We start from the raw sequence: 20,762 nt of genomic DNA on the forward strand, positions 1-20,762 counted from the left end.
TCTACCCACAAATAAAAAATGAAAAATTTTCTCCAATCTATCATTTCTCCATCCATAATTGCCTGTCTGAACATGCTAAATTTTTGGGAAAGTTTGACCTTACTGATCAAGCAATAATGAGTTTTTCAAGTCAAGGAAAACAAGTTGAAGAGTCTTCCCAAAGTTTCTATCTATAGTGTAGATGCTGTCACCAGATATAATTAGGAATAGAAGTTAAAGACAACTTCAAAAGGTAGTTGCTTTGATATCCTTTTTATCTTGTTATGGAAAGCCAGTTTCTTATTGTTATGGAAAGAAGAATTCAGTTCTTCTGACATATAAGCCAAGTAACATAATCCATGGATAGAAAATAAATCAATTGAATTACAGAAGTACAATATTCCTCTCTTTCTTTCTTTCTTTCTTTGGAATGACAATGTATTCTAGTTTCATTTTTTATTTTTTTTTTTTACAAGTTTAGCAGTTGTATCCTACACATCTTTCTAGATTTACCTGCATAAAACAGTAATGAGATCTCCAGGGACTATGAATTGTTGAGTGGATATGTCAGCAATGCTTAATGTACAGTGATTTCATGCAGAGAACTGAAATGAGACACAGATGATTCATTTACACATTTATTTTCTATCCTGTATATTCTACCAGACTGAAATGGAGAACAATTAATTTCATAGACATTTGACATAAATTAAACAAGTATTTTGATGTTGAACAATTGTACAGACATGCATATAAATATGCTGACTGGTGCAGAAATATTTAGCTGATCAGCAAAATCTATTAATACGAAACCACATTTCTTTGTTGTGAAGTTAAAATGCAGCAGATAATGGAGACATTGATACAGATATCATTAAATGTAATAGAGAATTGTTACACTAAAGGTGTATGACAGACAGTTGAACAAACATTTATATATGAAATTGGGTCATCTATTGCAAAACGAAATCAAACTTTTTAAAGCAAATATAATAATAATAAGAAAGCATGTTGAGGCAGATGAATGCGATTAGACAAGACTTGCCATTTATTCATATGCTTTATCTTCTATTGACAGCTTGTATTAAAATATTTCTGTATAGCTGTTTATTATGAAATGCTAATGTAATGATATTGATGGTAGTGAAGCCATGACTACCCAATCAACTGAGAAATCTTGGGAAAAATTACTGTTTGTGCTTTTTTGGTATTTCCCTGCAACATTCAGAGAATTCTCAGAAAAAAAAATCCAAATGCTCCAAAATAATTAAACTGAACAAAATGATATACAGTTCATGCTAGTGCACTTATGCATCTAAGAGTAGATAACTTAACAACATGAAGACTGAATATTGTCTTAGTTGATCTTTAAACTGCTTTTATGTCTGTGTATTCTATCCCTAAGGTTTTTGTTTTTGTTGTTGCATGGGTTTCAAGAGGCAGTTTAGACTAGAGGCTAGCTTGCTGGTCTTGGAGTCAGGAAGACCTAGATTCTAGACCTGTTGCTGATAAATACTGGTTGTGGACCATTAGCAAGTCTCAACCTCTCAGTGTCTCATGCATCTCTCTTAGATTAGATGTTATGTCTAAGAAATAGCTCTGCTTCTGTGGAAAAAATCCTATGTCAAAAAAATCACAGGTCTAAACTTCTCCCCAAAAAGATGCTTTAAATCTGTTAAGACTCGAGTAACTTAGTAGAAGTTACATGTCTAAAATTTTGTATCACTTTCCTTTCTGAATATATTTATTTCATTAGGAAATTAGTCATAATTAGCCCCAAAGGATTTTTACTTGAGTTAGTTGCTATAATTTCTAAACAACTTCATCATTATTTTGTGATTTCCTAGAGAATGTTTCTGTTTGAACCTAATATAGAGCTCAATTTCTAGTAATTGGTTATTGTTTTAAAATTTAGAAAATTCATTTTCTAATACCCAAAGAATATAGTAGAGAAATAGAACAATCATTCAGATATTTTAGGTCCTCTCAAAACAAATTTTGTTGAATATATTGAAATAATCGAGACCAAGGTTTTTCTTTTATTTAATCATTTGAATTATGTCTTTAAGTTTTTGCTTTTCCTTAGTCATCCATAATGTTATCTTTGTTTGATTCTCAAAAGTTTGAGTATGAAAAAATAATTTGAAGGAAATTGACTATTTTTCTGGGATAAAAATAAAAAATGTTTTCCATTCCTTTGATTCATTTTGAAAAAGTCTTTCTTTTATCTTTTGATGATCATATGAAAAACAGCTAATATCAAGTAGGTAGGAAGTCTAATCAAAATTCTATCTTTTGTTTTATATGTAATAGAGATAATATGAAGCTTTCTATAGGTAGGTCTGCATAGTCAATGAAAAAGCATTATCTGAATAATTCAGGCAAAAGAAAAAAAAAAACAACAACCCAACAACCTCCCCTTCTGTAGCCTATTAAGAGGTTGTATTTTTATACTAAATTGTCTGATGACTTGAGACTATGCATACTTGACTCTAGACTTTCTGGAAAATCTCTGAAAAGCAACTATGAGAGGAAAAAAAAGGCTTCAGTTTGTGGTAAAACAGGATGCAGATACAAAAGTTGAAACAGGCAATCATTTTAACAGAAGTTATCATTGCATTGTCAACGTAAGCATTTTGCAGTCTCTTTTGTATATGTCCTATGTACATGATACCATAGCATGAGGTTGTTTGATATTAGCATAAGGTGTTGCTATAGTAACAGTGGCATGAATGTCTTGATGGCACTTGTAGGAAGCAGACATGAATGAACATTTGGGATTTTGTATTCACTACATAGCAATAGAAGACAATGTAATAAATATGCTTAGTGAGCAATTAGGGCAGCATCATATTTTATCTGAATACTATTAATAAATCAGGAACTTTGCTCTTTTGACAAAACCTAATGAAAAGAAGAAATAAGTATTAATTAATTTGTTTTTAAAATGTTAAAGGTTGTCAAGGTTGAGATTGAGGCATGCAGATATGGTTTAGAAAATGGCTTTGTTTTTTGCAGACATCAAGCTTATGTTAAATAATTTTAAAATTAAAATAACTTAGAACAAATATTCAGAGTGTTTGGTATTACACTAAAACATTTAGAATGGATTGCTGGTTGATAACAGAAACTCCTTGAGAGCAAGGGCTGTTTGATTTTTGTCTTTGTATCTGAAGCACAATGCAGTGCTTGACTCCCAACAGCCACTTAACAGCTTGTTAAATCAATGAAAGCATTAAAGTGAGAAATATGACAATGGTAGGTTCAAGGATCCATCAATAAGAGTCATGCACCCTAATAAACCCCACAAAAATGCCTACCAAATCTGCTGAAAATGGAGTTTTCAATAGTCTTTGCTTTGATGAAATTCAGTCATTATTTTAAGATGAATTTAACAGATTCATAGCGTTATGATTCTGCTTGCTGTGATAGCTGTACTCTCAATCTTCTCTGTGATTTTTCACATCACACAAGAAGAGGCTAGTGGTGGTGTTTGAAGTAATTACACACTGAATTACTATTTTTTTGGAAAGTGTAGGAGTAGTTGCTTCATGTCAGTCTATCATTATTACACAGATAATACTACATACATAATAAGACAATATTAAAAAGATTGATTTTTGTAATAGAATGACTTGGCTATTTTAAATAAAATCATAGTTGAATCCACCTCTAAGTTATTTTCCTCAGTTAATCAAATGGTATTTGGATGAAAAATTACTAACTTATAAAATCTAAATTAAAAATACGAAATTGATGAGAACTTTTAACATGGAGACATCTTGTACTTTGGTTTAATGACTTGTACTGGACACAAAGATTAATAGTAAACTTGAGTAGATGTGTGTCTACATGAAGAACGGCTTTAAGACGAGCTATTTTACAGAATGTACTTTTAGCAATACAGACGTTTTGCAACATAAAAGGGTGACCAGGATATGTCTCGAATATGAATGTGAGATTGTTAATTTAAGTTCATAGTACTAAAGATAATATAAAAAGCCTCTAACATATAAAATAATTTGAGTAAGGACTGCTTTTGCTCTTGAAGAAATAGATATTTCTTTATTGTATTAAAAAGGCAGCTAGGTCAAATATTTTGAATTATCAAATTCCCCAAATATAACGAAATACTTGCCCAAGGGAAGTTAATTTTTCTTTAAAGCAGCAGGAGATAAATCTATAAATGTTTCTTGTAAATTTTCCAATTCCTCAAAACATGAGTTTCAATAACTGCTTTATGTTATCTTAAGGAAACAATGGTTTAAAATATTTTGGATTATCTAGATAGCTGAAAAAATTTAGTTGACAAGATTATTAGCACACATGCATTGCATAAAATGCTTCTTTAGTCTAAAGTTGCTTCTACAATAAAGGGTAAAAGGAGAGATTTTTTAATAAAACAATATTAATCTTGGCCCTACTGAAGAAAAAAAGAGGAGATATGTATTAGATTCAAAAGGAAGAAAAAAATCTGCTCCACATATAAAATTTTTTTTACTCTATATTTAGCATGGAATTAATGAATATAGAGTTGGCCTTGGAGTTGTAAAGACTCATATGCAAAACCTGCTTCTGCCTGGGCAAGTCCAGTAACTTCTTAGTGACATAGGTAACAGTCCATAAATTACAGATTAGTTGCTAATTTGCATTAGTAGAGAGAGTTCCTACAAATAGGAGTTATACATACTGATGAAATCAGAGATCTGGATAAAAAGAAATAAGAAATCATATAGTTCATATCCAATATCTTTGGTTGAACCTCATTTCACACTTCATTAGCTTCTGTACTGTATCTTGAAGAACAGCTATGAAAGCATCTATTTTCCTTGGTTGAAATGTTATATTTATCAAATATACTAGAATATTGTTATATCTTCAATTGGACATTCTCTGTCATCTCAGATACCACTCCTCAGTAATGATTTCTTTATTAACCCCTCTCCCTTTTATTTAAGAAACTATTTATCTTTGAAAATCAGGTGTATGGTGTAGAGACAGAAAATATGCCTTATTTTTCCTGAGAACTATTGTTCTTTTGCTAGCAACAAAAATCGAAGAAATCTTTCTTTACTCTCATCAAGTCACTTTTATGCTGTATTCACATAGGTCTCTTTATTATTTTTTCCCCTTAGCATCTGCTGTAATCTTCAGTTCTCTCACAGCCTCCCCACTGGTCAATCTTGGGTTCTAAATTGCTCTTCTGCATAAATCTACTATACTCTAATTTGTAATGAGTGTTTCTTTATTGATAACTGTTCTATGACCAATAAGTGAATGATCTTTGTTGAGGGGTTTAGAGGAATGAGAAGGAGGAGTGATGAAGGATGATTTTAAATAGGGATCTTCTAAAGCAGGCCAGGAAGAATTTCATAGAAAGGAAAAGGTCCCCAAAATATTAGTGGTCAGGTTCTGCGTGGAAACATTAATTGAGCTTCCCAAATGTCTTTCCTAATAGACTAGTACCAATTAGGTAGAGGATAATTTTTTTCCATTGAACATACATTAAATCAATTGGCATTTTAGGACTTCCATTCCCTATTTCACTACACACACACACACACACACACACACACACACACACACACACGGTTTCAGGTTGAACATTAGCAGCTGGAAACATATGCAGTTAAATCTAAAGCTTAATATTAAAATAAAGTATGTTTCAGTGACTTAATGGCATTTCATTACTGCTAAAAAAAACTTCTTTTATACATTTACTTCTGACTTGTTTATGGTTTAATATCATGATGCTTTAAATTTGCAGAAATTTTAAAATTTGACTACCATAATGCAAAGATAATGTTCTATAAGTTTTTTAAAAATAGGTTTAAAAATGAACAGGAAGACTGCTGATTCCATAGAGAATGTGCATAGCATAGGTTATTTTGTTACTAGTGAATCCTGTATAGTAGTATGCTGTGTCTTAAAAAATAAAGTCCATATTTGTTTTTAGTTGGCTATAAAAAAAAATACAAAGCCCACAGCATGAAAGGCAGCATGACTTAGGGAATAGAAGTTCAACCTCAAAGTAAAAAAGACCCAAGGTTTAATTCTTCCTTCTTATATATACTGTGGTGGGGACTGGAAACAAGTCATTTAACACTTCAGTGGTTATGTGATAAATTACAGATAAGTACACACTGAAGTTCCCCACACTGATGAAATCACATCTAGGTCTCCCCATTCCTTCTACATTACCTTGGATAAACAACATTCAATGCTATGGAAGATCTTGATTTTAAGGACCTATATTATAAGATTAACTAAGGATAGATCTACCTGCAGTCACTGAATTGAACTGAAATTTTAGATTCAATTGGTAAATTAATTCATTAAAAAAGAGGTCCATAATGAATACAAACTGGTGCTTTCAGTTGACTTCCAGACTCCTGTTGATTCTTAAGGTACCAATTTGTATAGCTCCAGATGCCTGAAAATTGGATTCTGAATGAACTGTAGGTAGTCTGTTGTCAGAGCTTCAATTCAATCTAATGGCAATATGTAGAATTGTACCAAGAGAGATGCTGGCAGCAGTTTTACCAAGAACTTTGGAGAAAGAGAACATCTACAATGCAGATATAAAAAGATTGATTCTAAAATGCCAGTCTTTAAAACTATTGCTTTGACTTTATTGTTGGTAGTAAGTGGTGGAAGATAGTGATTTTTCTTTCCAAATTTATCTTCTTGATTACCACTTACTTTCCTGACAAATTAATTTTTTCATTTTTGTCTCACAAAATACCCATTAAGGGAGTAGGTAATTTCTTTCAAATCATATTGTTGAACTATACTGCCTATATTGGGAAGTCTATCTATACAAATTGTACCATTTTTATTGTGTCTATACTAGAGTCGGTCTTTCTTGGAGCTGTTCCTCCCGCCATCATTCAATATTTTTCTTCTTTTTTTATAATAAAAAAGCCTGAGTAGGTAGAAATGACTTTATGCAACAGAATATTTTGTTTCTAACATCCTTTCAAGGTTAAGGGGTTGTTCTAATAGGCAAGTTCTCATTGAAATTAATGGGACAAGTCTCATTACTATCAATAGATTTTGGCCATTCACTAGAACTTAAGTATTCCTATTCCAATGCAATGGAAGGTTGGACTTTATCTTTAGAAAAGGGAAAGTATTAGAATTTGAGTAAAATAGGGGACTATTGAAGAGAAATATTGAAACACATATAGTAAAAACTCAAGAAACGTACATAGCTATAGAGATCTCAGCTCATCCCATAGAACTAGACAGTACCCAGTGACAGAATTTCTTTATGGATGAAAATATTTTTACTAGTGATTTCTTTAACAGAGGATTAATAGTTAGATTTACAATCACAATTCTGAAATTCTTGTTAATATATGCCTCTATTTACTTATATAAATATATTCACATATATACTAAATATATATATATATATTTCCTTGCTTAAAAACATCTTATTAACTTATATTTTCTGTGCCATATTTCCCTTTTTTTGAGTTTTTAACTCCTGGCCACCCGGTGTTGCCCTATTATTAAAGAAGGGTTTTTTCTTTATTAAAAAAAATATATATACATGTTTATAGGCTAAAAGTTTTAAGACTAGTAAAGAAGTTATGCATAAATGGCAATAATAGAAAAATAAATATTTATTCAATTATGTCAGGCAAGTAGCATAAATTGAAATCAGTCAATAAATGGTAATATTCCTTAAGTTGGAATTCAACAATTTAGGAAGTACTCTAAGATTTTGGGATTTAGAACTCTCCCCCCTTTTTATTGGTAATGTGCCTTCTTTTCAAATTTCCATTTTCATTCAAGTTTCATAGGACTTGTTTCAGGAGAAAAGAAGGTAGAAATGAAGGAAGGAGGAAAGGAAAATGAGAAGGAAGTAAAGAAGAAAAGAAGGAAAATGGACAGGTAAGCAGGCAGAAAGGAATGAAGGTTGATTTTAGAATCTTAACCAAAATTTAAACCACATGAATTTAAAGATTGAACCAAAAACCAGAAAACAAAAAAAATACTTCCAAAATAAAAAAAATAGCAATATTTTGCTTTTAACATGTGGCTATTAAGTAAGAAAATCATTAAAAATCCTTTGCTTTTAATATTATTAGCAAAATTGTTAATTAAAAATATAAATCTTCATAGAGATTTTCTTAATTCCTGTGCTAATTTGGCAACTTCTCTAGATAAATAGAAATGAAACCAATTATTTTAAAATTAATTTAGAGGAAAAGCAATCTAATCCCTTATTGGGTTAAAATAGTTATTTATATGTTCTTTAAAATAAATTTTATGAAATCACAGTTTGGATTTCATAAAGACAACATGGTGAAATTCATAGCAACCAATCAATTTCACCATTTATTTCCTAGGAAAATAGTTATTTAAAAATCAGAATTTCATTTATTCATTACATTATTTTGATAGGCATTTATTGATTTTACGTTATTAGAATAAAACTATATTAAACAATCCATAATCCTCTTCAATCTGCTCTTAAGGGAAGATATTTTCCTTACTATTTTGAACACAGCTTAAAGGTATTTGCAAGTACATTTTACTTTTTGTTTCAATGAAACAATTAGTTTACTATGATCTCTTGCTTAATGTATTTCATGTCCAAGGTCTTAGAAGAAGAAACTGCTACAGGATACAAAGTTATATTTTTCCTAAATGCAATAATAATATAATGATTTAATTTCAAAATTTTATGTTTTCATAAATATCAATGTAATTCAATTGATAACAATTGAAATGACCACAATTCATTGTCCATAATAATTTTTCAAATAAATGAATGTAGTTAACTGGCCAAATACTACTTTTAATAAACTAGGTAATTACAAAATAATCTCTTGAAACCTCCTTAGGAATTTTTGGTAGTTTGAGAGGATATACTTAAGCTTTCAAATCATTATTGTTTTCTCTGATAATTTGCTCCTCTAAGTCTGTACACGTGGGATAGCACCCATTAATGGGTGTTAATATCTTCATGGTCCAATGTAGTTTTTTTTTCTTACCATTTAAAGAAGACTTTTCTAGTCCTAACTTTTAGTGCTTATGGCAGGCACTCACTCCTCCTTATGAGACACTAGATATACACTTCGATTTCTTCTTTGCTCATGAACTACCAATGTTCTGGTAAGCAGTTTAAATGAAGCTATTCTGAGCAAATTAGGCAATGACATGGCTGAACTAATAGCTTTATTTTTATTTTAAAATGAATTTATATGGCCAAGCAAACCTTGTGACAATCCATACTAGTTGCTAGATTTAACAGAATGAACAGATCATCCATGTCATAGACTATTTCTTTTGAGATCCACACATTCTTTGCTCAGTGACAAGTATCAACAGGAATTAGGTTGTAGCTAACAGTAAGGAATATTCCCTAGCATCAATAATCTCCAGGTAGCTTTCAGTATACTATCCAGACTATCTTGGAAGCCTTCAGATTCAAGATATATTTCTTTGTGAGATTATTTGTCTGAGGAATAAAATGTTTTTCTTTTCTACTAAAGATTTTGACAATAAAAAATTAGGGAAAATTGGAGGAAGAGTAGCAGAATTCTTAAAATTCTCAACCATAAAACAGTTTTTAAAGCAAAGGGCTGAAGGGGTCACTTTTCTGAGAGGAAGCTTTCAATATCATGGGTTGTAGAGTTAGGGTCTTTGGGCAGAACCTGGGGTAGGACTAACAGATACATCATTGTTGAATTGTTTTGGGCAGTAAGACAAATTCACCCCAGAAAACTGTCTGCACTCTTTGTTTCATCATGTATCATGTAGATAAAAGACACAAAGTTGTTTACCTTTGTTATTTTTAAAGACCCATTATTACAGAACATTCAGAAAAAAACCCCAACACCACCTCATTTCATGTAGACACATTGTAAAGTGGTGATTGGGTCTTGTTTATATTTAACCTAAAGGCCAGTATTCTGGAAAATACCTTTAGGTTTGATTTTGGAAAACTGTTTATAGAAAATACAGACCAACACTTTAAGCATATAAAAACTGATTCTCATTTAGTCTTAGTCATTGAAAATATCAACTAAGAAACAATTTAAATAAACATATGTGATTAATGATCATAACATATAAGAGCTATGTTTCAGAACAATTAAATGTGAAAATTATTGTAAGTTGTAAGCACAGTGGAAAATAAATAGGCAAAATTATATTCAATAGTAGGGCTACCTGTATTTCAATTAAGAACCCTTCCTTCAAATTGCATTCAAAATTGAGAGATAATGACCAGATTCTATTCAAAAAGAAATCATATTTTGTAAAAGTTTTAAGTTAGATTCATCATTAAAAGAAAGTGACTTGGTAATAAAATTTATGATGTAGTTTCTTATAAAAAATATTTTGTGCTTGTATTTTGGTCCAGTGTATTCTGAACTGTGTTTCTCTCACCAGACATTCACCTATCTTTAATTACAGTCAAGTAGATTTCAGAGATTTCTGAAAAACTACTGCAATATAGAAATTTAGAGCTAAAAGAAGGCACACAGGAAATCATTTAAGCCACATTCTTACAGATGAGAAAACTGAAGGGCAGAGAGTTTTGGTGACTTTTCTGAAACAAGCTAATGGCATAGTATAAAAGAGAAATGAGATTTCTTATTTTTTAGGATAGTGCTATTTTTCAGCACCTCAAAATATTCCATTGGCAATATGGTAGGCATCTTTAGTGACTATTTCCTCTTCACTCATCCAAAGATTAAATGAAGACTCTCTTTAGGGAAGAAGAAGTGTTCATGTGTCTATTGGAATGTCAGCAGAAGGAGAGGGAGACAGCCCATGTTGAATCTGAGGAAAATGTAGTAGCTTCTAAGATAAACAAGTTTTCATATTTTAATAAGATTGGATCAAAACGACCATTAAAAAATTATTGTTAAGTAGAATTTTGGGCAGTATGTTATAAAGCACTGGACTGGGAGCCTAGAAATTGGTGGGTGGGTTAGGCTGAGTACTGGTTCTACCATTCATAGACCATGAGTCTTTGGATTAAACAGTTAACTTCAGTGGGTATCAGCTTTCTTATCTGTAACAAGGACTCACTCATAATACTTAGATCACTTACCTCAGAAAGTCATTGTGTGGAAAATATTTCATTAAGGGTAAAATGCTCTAAACTTCAATTATGTTCTGGTTTCTCATGGTATTATGGCAGGAGGCTCTGGAGTCAGAGGACCTGAGTTCTAATTTGATTTTTGATGCTTATTATCTTTTTGAATTTGTGCAAGTCATTGTACCTCCTGGACCTCCAATTCTTCATCTGTAAAACAAGGGGAGGGAGACTATGACTCCTGAGTTCTCTTCTAGCTCTAATTGGGTATTTTCCATTATAGAGAATGCCATGATGACTAGGTATTGCCATATTTTAATATAAAATTTCAAATAATTTATTTTCTGGTCATTAAATCTTGCCTATTCTCATGAGTTATAGTTTAAACCACAAATGCCACAATTAAACAAAGGCAAATAAAAAAATGCACCCTATGACATAGCACAGAGAACTAAAAATACTGTCTTCCCTTAAATAAACTAATAGACTTAATGAGCCTTATAATAGAAAGCAAGGTACATGAAATACTTTAAATAGAGGTTGCAATCTTGCAACATAAGTCTGTACAGCTCCTCCTGGCATCAGGCTATGAAGGAAGTACTTGTGTCCCTGGAAATTTAATTCCGTATATTCTTGAGATTTTTGGCTCCCCCAGATCCATTATTTACAAATAGATGCATTTTGCAAGCTCGAAGCACCTTTTTTTTTCACATTGTTATGAATGCATGCATTGACATTTCATCCTTTCATGTGCAAATTCTAAAATTCATTGGAATCCAAAAAATAATTAAAAGTTTAAAATTTGTCTAATTAAGTGAAAGGATCAAAAATGTCAGACGTTGCAGAATGCCAATTCCTGATAGAGCTCTCTTTATTTTATCCACTGTTTTGAAGTCATTTGTGTTAGGTTGTTTGTTACAAAAAGCAGCCTCGACTCTTTATTTAAACAGTATTTAAACTAAACTGTTCATGCCATGCAAAAATAACATCTTATGCACTTGTTTTAGTGGGAGAGGGGAAAGACGGGGGAGGCTTCCCATTTTTAGTTCATAGGCTTTACTAATTGTAGTTTTTAAGAAACAAGTTTTTATTGCTTTTTAAACTAGTCACATGCTGGTTTCACGTGTGGGACAATAACCTGTTTCCCCAGGATTTGAGTGAATCTCTGGGGCAAACAAATGGTTTTCCATCTTGTACCCTTCTTGATTATTGTCTTTTTTTACTTCTCCCACAGCTTGATAAATGTCTTGCATACAATTGTGACTTGTGTTTTGTGGGGAGGAAGAGAGAGCACTGGTCTCTTCTCTTAAAGGGTCTCTTCCATCACTATGCTTATCCCCACAGCAATTTGAGCTGGGGTCTGGCCGCCTGTCTTTAGAGGCTCCATGGAGCTCTAAGAAGTCTTCATCTTCTCCAGTGTCTATTTCAGTGAAGCTCCTCCTCTCTCTTGAAGAGAAAGGAAATAGTTTTTGTTTGGGAAACAGAGGGGATGTACCCTTTGCAGGTCCCTGACAGAGCCCTGAGACCTCAGTGCCTAGTAAGGGTCTCTCACCCTGGGGGGAATTCTCCTCTAAGAGAATGGTGCTGATATGTTGGGGTGTGGGTAGAGTAAAGTCTGCCATGGTGGTGACCGGCAGGGGCCTGGCAGTGCTAGGTGGGGTCTGGGGGGCACTGCCTCTGCTCTCCTTGAAGTTCACTTTCAGGGACCTGGACTTTAGGGGATTGCTGCCTTTTAGAGAACTTTTTGGACTCTCTGTTGCACTGTCAAACTGAAGAGGACCATGCAGAACAGACTGGGGTACTACTGAGTCTGGGCTCCCAGTGGTGTCAATTGGAGTATATTCAAATGTAGCATCTCTAGGGGCAGAACTTTTCTCCCTGGTGAGGGTTAAAAATGGGAGTCCCTTGGCTCTTTGGTGCTCTTCTGCCCCCGTGGGATCAGGGGGGAATCTCATTTGTAAGTGAGTGCTGGCATAGGGTGGGAGGGGGGATCTTTCGGTTTCTGTGAAGTCAGTAGCACAGCTGGTGAAGCTGTCAATACTAGAGGTGCTCCTCATGTCCATGATGACCTCTGTCTGGGCCACAGCCAGCTGCTCCTGAGGGCAGGACACTTCCTCCATCTCAATCTCCTCTTTATACACGGGTGGTTTTTCAGCCTGCTCTTGGTAGTCAGAGGCGTTCAGGTGTGAGTGGGGCTGGGTCGTCTTAGTAATTTCATTGTAAAGCATCTCTAGTTTGTGAGCGCTTAAGTGCTGAGGGCTTGAAGAACTATTGTTGAGTTGTTCGTGGGAATCTTTCTGACTCACTTCCTGATACTTATTCTCATAGGATTTGTTGGAGCTGGTCTCAGACAATGCTTTCCTGGCCCATTTCCATCGGCTTGGAGATAGGTGGTTATCATCCGTGGAATCCTTAGTATTGGCAGAATCTCCTGCTTTTTCCACAGCCACATCAATAAGTTCCATACTCCGAGCAAAGGCATCTTTTAGGTTCATGGAAACAATACTTCCATTTCTTTTAGCTCGTTCCAGGGCTTCCCGCCTTTTAATTGCCTTTTCCTGACGTTTTTGTTCCTTGTAAAACTCAGAGAAATTGTTCACAATGATTGGAATGGGAAGGGCAATCACTAGCACCCCAGCTATACAGCAGAGGCCTCCCACAATTTTTCCCAATAAAGTTTTAGGGTAGATGTCACCATATCCTACAGTAGTCATGGTGATGGTGGCCCACCAAAATGAGGCGGGGATACTGGTGAACTTGGTAGCGTCTTCATCCTTCTCTGCAAAAAACACAAGACTGGAAAATATCATTATCCCCATTGCTAAAAAGAGTATTAACAAGCCCAATTCATTGTAACTCCGTCTCAGAGTAAATCCTAACGACTGGAGGCCCGTTGAATGTCTGGCAAGTTTCAGGATCCGGAGTATCCTCATGATACGGAAGATCTGCACCACCCGCCTCACGTTCTGGAACTGAAGCACACTCTTGTTGGACTCGGTGAGGAAAATGGTGACATAATATGGCAAAATGGCCAGTAAATCAATGACGTTTAATGGGCCTTTAAAGAACTTCCATTTATTTGGTGAGGACAGGAAGCGCAAAAGGTACTCCATTGTAAACCAGGCTATGCAGACAGCCTCAACATGTGCTAACTGTGGGTTGTCATTAGGCTGACCAAATTCGTCCATTTCTTGAAGTTCAGGTAGGGTGTTGAGAGACAGGGCAATGGTGGATAGTACGATGAATAGAATGGATACAATGGCCAAAATCTGGAGGAGAAAAATAAAACATTAGTTAGCAATCTATGGATCACAGAAAAGCAGACATATAGTGCTTGCAAATAGGATTTTGCAGTTTACAAAGCTCCTTTCTCACAATAATCCTGTGAGGCAAATAGTGTGAGAAACAGAAACTACATTTTATAGATAAGGAAACTAAAGATCAGAAAATTTAAGTGGTTTGCTTAGTTAATAAAGGAGGTAGAGCTGTGATTCAAATTCAGGCTCTTGATTGCAAATCCAGTGCTCAGTGGCCAAGGAGTGCAGTGGATAGAGTACTGAATTTGGAATCCAAAAGACCAGAGTCCAAATCTGATTTCAGAAACTTTCTAGCTGTGTGACCCTGCCAAGTCACTTAATCTCTGTTTGCCTCAGTTTCCTTAACTGTAAAATGGGGAATAAAAACAGTATCTACTTCATAGGGTTATTGTGAGGATCAAATGAGAAAATAGGATTAAAGCATTTATCACAATGCGTGGCATAGGATAAATTGCATATAAATGCATATTCTTCTCCCTTTCCTTTCCCCCTTTCACTATAACTATTTTAGTTATATAAAGTAGTTTAAGTGTAAATATGTTTTAGAGAAAATTTTTCCCCTGAGGATATTGGAGTTAAGTGACTTGCCTAGGGTCACACAGCTAGACATTTAAGTTATCTGAGGTCAGATTTGAACTCAGGACGTCCTAAGTTCAGGGTTGGTACTCCATCCATAGCACCAGAGAAATTTTTTTTTTCTTCAAAAAAGTAGCCCCAAACATGACTTATTTGTAGTGTCTGGAGCAGCTGGGAGGTGGGGAGGTAATGTCGAAAGACTGACTAATCTAGTTCCTGGAATTCATATCCAGCAATGGATACTTGGAGGTCCTGGGCTAATCATGTACCATATCTGTCTTATTTTTGTAAAATGGAAGCAATAATAATAGCTACTACTCTCAAGGTTGTTTTTTAAGGATAAAAATGAGATAATATTTATAAAGCAACTTGTGATGTTAAAGCCCTATATAAATTCTAGCTACTGTAACTACAACTATTACTGCTACTACTACTGCTGCTGCTGCTAAATTCCCTTTGTTTTAAGTTGGTAACTTTGTGATCTTGAATTGTATACTACAACAAATACAAAAGGGAACATATTGTATTTATAAATTAATTTTGTGAATGAAGAGAAAAGTTTTTATTATTACCTATAATGAAAAAATTAATATAATGATTTGGGAAATTTTTATCCTATAATAATAGTATTTTAATTGTTTACAACATGCTTTATATATGTTACCTCTTTTAAGCCTCAAAATGATATTCATAGGAAGCGACTATAGACATTGTAATATTTATTTTACAGATTGAGAAACTGAGGCTCAGGGAAGCTTAAGGACTTCTCTATAACCAAAAAATTAGTAATGTGAGAGGTGAGAATAAAATCCAGCTCCCCTCAGATTATAAGTCTAGCATTCTTTGTTTAATATCATGCTGGGTCGTTAGTTATTTCACTAAGCCAATAGTTCTAGTCAGTTGTACTGGTTTAAATTTCAGGTCCCCAGAGAGGTTTTCAAGGGAAGCTTCTCACTAGTCCAACTCAATTATCCTTAGAAATGTCAGGTCATCCATCTTGAAAACCAACACCATTTCATGGGATGTTAGGACTATGGAGACTATGTGAGGAGTTATAACTAACTATTAATTCATCAATTTAGCAAGTATTTATTGAGCATCCATCATATGCAAAGTATTTTGCTAAGCAGTGATAAGAAGACAAAAAAAATCTTTGACCTTTAAGAGCATACTTTCTACATTATTTGTGCTCATTTCCAGAATATTATCTTCCTTATATGTTTATAAGATGCAAAGCAATTAAAAGACAAAGAATTTTTTCCTTCTAAGAACTTATATTTAAAATTCCAGCACTAAGGTAGAATAGTTTTTACATAGCACTACATAATATTTAGAAGAAAAGAGACCATTAAAAGCATAATTAAGGGGCAGCTAGCTGGTGCAGTGGCTAGAGCACCAGCCTTGAAGTCAGGAGGACCTGAATTCAAATATGATCTCAAACTTAACACTTCCTAGATGTGTGATCCTGGGCAAATCACTTAACCCCTATTGCCTCAGCAAGTATAATTAAGTTGTGTGTGTGTGTGTGTGTGTGTGTGTGTGTGTGTGTGTGTATAATAGGGGCAATTTCTTTGGATCATATGCACTGGTAACATGGACCTTCCTCTCTCAATATAGGAACCAATAATTTGTCTCTGTACTTTTATAACATTTTGCAGGAGTCAGAAGTTCTTGCAAACTTCTGGTCATACTCATACTGTCAAAGTGTATGTAGCCTTACCTTTGTTACACATAATTTACATTATTGAGACAAACTGTTCCTAATTTTAGACTTGTGAAATACAGATTTCACAAAATCTAAGTTTTGATTAAACTTAGATTAAGTTAAGTGAGTAGAACCAAGAGAACAACAAACACACAGCAACAACAAAATTATATAATTATCTATTTTGCTGCATGTGACTCTTTTCAACAAGGAGGTGATTCAGGTCCATTCCAATAGACTTGTGATAGAAAGAACCATATATATTCAGAAAGAGGATTCGGGGAATTGAATGTGGATCATAACATTGAATTTTCATCTTTTTTTGGTTATTATTTGCTTACTTTTTTTTGTCTCATTTTTTCTTTTTGATCTAATTTTGTTGTGCTGTATGATAAGTGTTGAGAATCCAGCCATTCTGGAGAGCGATCTGGAATTATGCCCAAAAAGTTATCAAACTGTGCATACCCTTTGATCCAGCAGTGTTTCTATTGGGCTTATACCCCAGAGATACTAAAAAAGGGAAGGGGACCTGTATGTGCCAAAATGTTGGTAGCAGCCCTGTTTGTAGTGGCTAGAAACTGGAAAATGAATGGATGCCCATCAATTGGAGAATGGCTGGATAAATTGTGGTATATGAATGTTATGGAATATTATTGCTCTGTAAGGAATGACCAGCAGGATGAATACAGAGAGGCTTGGAGAGACCTACATGGACTGATGCTAAGTGAGATGAGCAGAACCAGGAGATCATTATACACTTCGACAACGATATTGTATGAGGATGTATTCTGATGGAAGTGGATTTCTCTGACAAAGAGACTTAAGTGAGTTTCATTGGAGAAATGATGGACAGAAACAGCTACACCCAAAGAAGGAATACTGGGAAATGAATGTGAACTATTTGCATTTTTGATTTTCTTCCCGAGTTATTTTTACCTTCTGAATCCAATTCTCCCTGTGCAGCGGGAGAACTGTTCGGTTCTGCAAATATGTATTGTATCTAGGATATACTGCAACATATTTAACATATATAGGACTGCTTGCCATCTTGGGGGGGGGAGGAGGGAGGGAGGGGAAAAAACGAAACATAAGTGATTGCAAGGGATAATGTCGTGTAAAAATTATCCTGGCATGGATTCTGTCAATACAAAGTTATTACTAAATAAAATAAAATTAAAAAAATGATAAGTGTTGAAATATGTATAGAAGAATTGCACATGTTTAACATATATTGGATTGTTTGCTGTCTAGGGGACAGAGGTGGGGAGGAAAAGAGGGATAAAAATTTGGAACACAAGGTTTTGCAAGGATAACTGTTGAAAACTATTTTTGCATGTATTTGAAAAATGAAAAAAAACTATTGTTGCCAAAATTAAAAAAAAATTTTTCTTTAAAAAAAGAAAGATCTCATGAAGGAAATTTTTGGAGGAGGAGTACAACCTGAAACACCTTGGTGACAAAGATGCACATCCTATATAGGAAGTGATATGTGACAAGTTCAAGAAGAGGAGGAAAAAGAATAAAGTAGATCCAAAAAACATTTAACAACCATGGCATGTCCAGCTTTGGAAGAGACATTTGATTCTGGCCAATGTTCCTCAAGAAATGTCTATTAATTAATTTACAGAAGGGGTGGATGGTGGGTCAAGGATAAAATAAATTACAATTCATAGGGCAGTATCTACATAAGGACAGACTAAAGAGGTTAAGGAAGGTTTGAAAGAATAGGTTGAGAAAGTCTGTATTTTATAGCTATAAAATAATGAAAGACCATGATCTGATTCTTTCTCAACAAATTATAGATTCCTAGATTTAAAAAGAATCTTCTCTGTATTTGAAGAAAGCTTGGGTTCAGATTTTGGACAAGCTATTTATTCTCTGTATGAATCGAATTCTTTGGTATCTAAAAGTTGAGAGGACTAGAAGATGTCTAAGATTCCCTTCAGTTATAAATCCCACAATCTTTTGAAATAGTTTTAGGATAAAAAAATTAGCATCTTTTTTTTCCACTCAGTAGTATTTTATTTTCCCTGAATAACATGAAAAGATTGTCATCAATATTCATTTTTGTAAGATAGCATTTCTTTATTTAGCAGAAAGTATTTAGAACCCTACATACCTTCTCTGAACACACTCTCTTGTCCTTCTATATCTCCTACTCTCTTATTCTTCTTGGAACTAATTCTCTGTGTTTATTTTAATCTCTGTTTCCTTGATGCTTTCATTTTCTCCAATTCCATCAAATCTATTCTGGCCTCATTTTTCTCACTAATTTGTTCTCATTCAGTGGTGTGCCATTTATTTTCATGACTTCCCCTTCTTTAGCTTTGAATCCTTTATCCATTTGTACTACGAGTCCTGGGTTTCCCCTATTAATCACATTCTCTGCTCCCACTCCCAAGCTATAGAAAAATTTAAGTAAAATCCAAAATTGACCTGATTGGGTCCCTTACATATTTATTCTTTTTAAGCTCCACTTGGGCTTCCCTATTTTACAACAATCCTTCTGTTAAATTTTTGAAATTTCATTTCATTTATTCTGAACTTAAACTAAAAAAAAAGACACAAACACAGAATATGAACTATGCATTCTATTTTATATTTTCTATTGAGAATTTCCATTTCACACCACTTGCTTTTTAAGAAAGTATATAATAAATTCTACACATTGCTTTCAAAACTATCCTTCTCTGTGGTTTCTTATGAATTTATTTCTGTTCTCTTCTGTTTTTTTAAGTTTCAATGGTACTCTTTTTTGGTATCATTTTTCTTACTCTTCTTTCTCTTCTCATCAACTCCTTAGTTAACTGAGAGAAAGGAGAAAAACCCATGTAGGAAATAAGCATGGTCAAGGAAAATGAATCCATATAGAGACCAAAAAATTATGTCTCTACACCTAGTTTCCATTACTTCTCTGTCAGGAGATGGGTAATATGCTTTATCAAAGGTATTCTAGAGACATGGATAGCCGTTTCCTTTATCAGAGGTAAGATCAAAAGTTGTTGTGGTTGTTTTTATAAATGTTATCTTTGTATAAAATATTCTCTTAGCTTTTCTCACTTAATTTTGTGTCAATTCATATTAGGCAGGATTCTCCAAAAAAGTCTGTTTCATTATTTCTTAGAGCACAATAATATTTGGTTGCATACATGCATCAAAATTCATTTGGTCTATTCCTCAATTATCTGAGGCAATTTGAGCTTCTCTTTTAGATTTTAGTTCTCTTGTATTTTCTTTTCCTTTTTCAGTCCTATTTTTAGGTTCAGGAAGTTTCTTTTGCTTATGACTGTTCTCTTCCATGTATTATCGTTCCTTTTAAATCTCTCATTTAACTCACATTTTATGTCCTTGATGTGTATGTGTTTGTGTGTGTGTGTGTGTGTGTGTGTGTGTGTACTTTGTCCATTTTAGACAATGAATTAGAGTTCATTTGATAGTCACTTTCTTCACGCTTGCACATTCCTCTTCTCACATACCAAAATATGAGAAATAGCAAGTTCCTCAATTCCTGACTTTTTCTTTCTTTATATGCTAGTATATTACTTCTCACACACTCTTTTCTTTTTTCTCTTCAGGTCTAAGAACAGAATGAATTCCTCCCCAAATCTTCTGTTTAAAAATATTCATTTTTAACATATCCTTCTTTTAAAATTTTGAACTCCAAATCCTCTACTTCTCCTTTATTCTCTACCTACTGATATAGCAAGCAAAACAATATAAATCACATATGAGATCATACAAAACCCATTTTCATATCAGCCATAAAGCAAGCAAATGAATAAGAAAACCACAAGTTAATTTGTGCTCTGTTTTCCCTCTCTCTCTCTCTCTCTCTCTCTCTCTCTCTCTCTCTCTCTCTCTCTCTCTCTCTCTCTCTCTCTGGAGGTGAACAGTACCTTCTTATTATGAGTCCTTTGGAACTATCCTGGACCATTGCACTGGCCAGAATAATCTTTCACAATTAATTATCATTGCAACATTGTTTTTATTGCACACAATGATTTCCCATCTCTTCTCACCTTACTCTGTCAATTCATATTGATATTTTTCTGAAACTACTCCTTCATCATTTTTTGAATATTTTATTTTCCCCAATTACATGTAAAATAATTTTTAAGTCAGA

At 33.7% G+C, this 20,762-nt stretch overlaps 1 protein-coding gene across 2 annotated transcripts in view; it reads right to left on the reverse strand.

Annotated features, from left to right (window-relative positions):
• Positions 1-7,586: 7,586 nt before the first annotated feature.
• KCNB2 (potassium voltage-gated channel subfamily B member 2) overlaps positions 7,587-20,762 on the reverse strand; it is a 457,934-nt gene continuing 444,758 nt past the window's right edge. For both annotated transcript variants that reach the window (XM_051970048.1, XM_051970047.1), the window contains one exon: positions 7,587-14,310. In XM_051970048.1, the coding sequence (XP_051826008.1) occupies positions 12,148-14,310 (2,163 nt within the window). In that variant the 3' untranslated portion in view covers positions 7,587-12,147. The remainder of the gene's footprint in view (positions 14,311-20,762) is intronic.

The sequence above is a fragment of the Antechinus flavipes genome, chromosome 1, assembly GCF_016432865.1.
Source record: "Antechinus flavipes isolate AdamAnt ecotype Samford, QLD, Australia chromosome 1, AdamAnt_v2, whole genome shotgun sequence".
Lineage (NCBI taxonomy): Eukaryota > Metazoa > Chordata > Mammalia > Dasyuromorphia > Dasyuridae > Antechinus > Antechinus flavipes.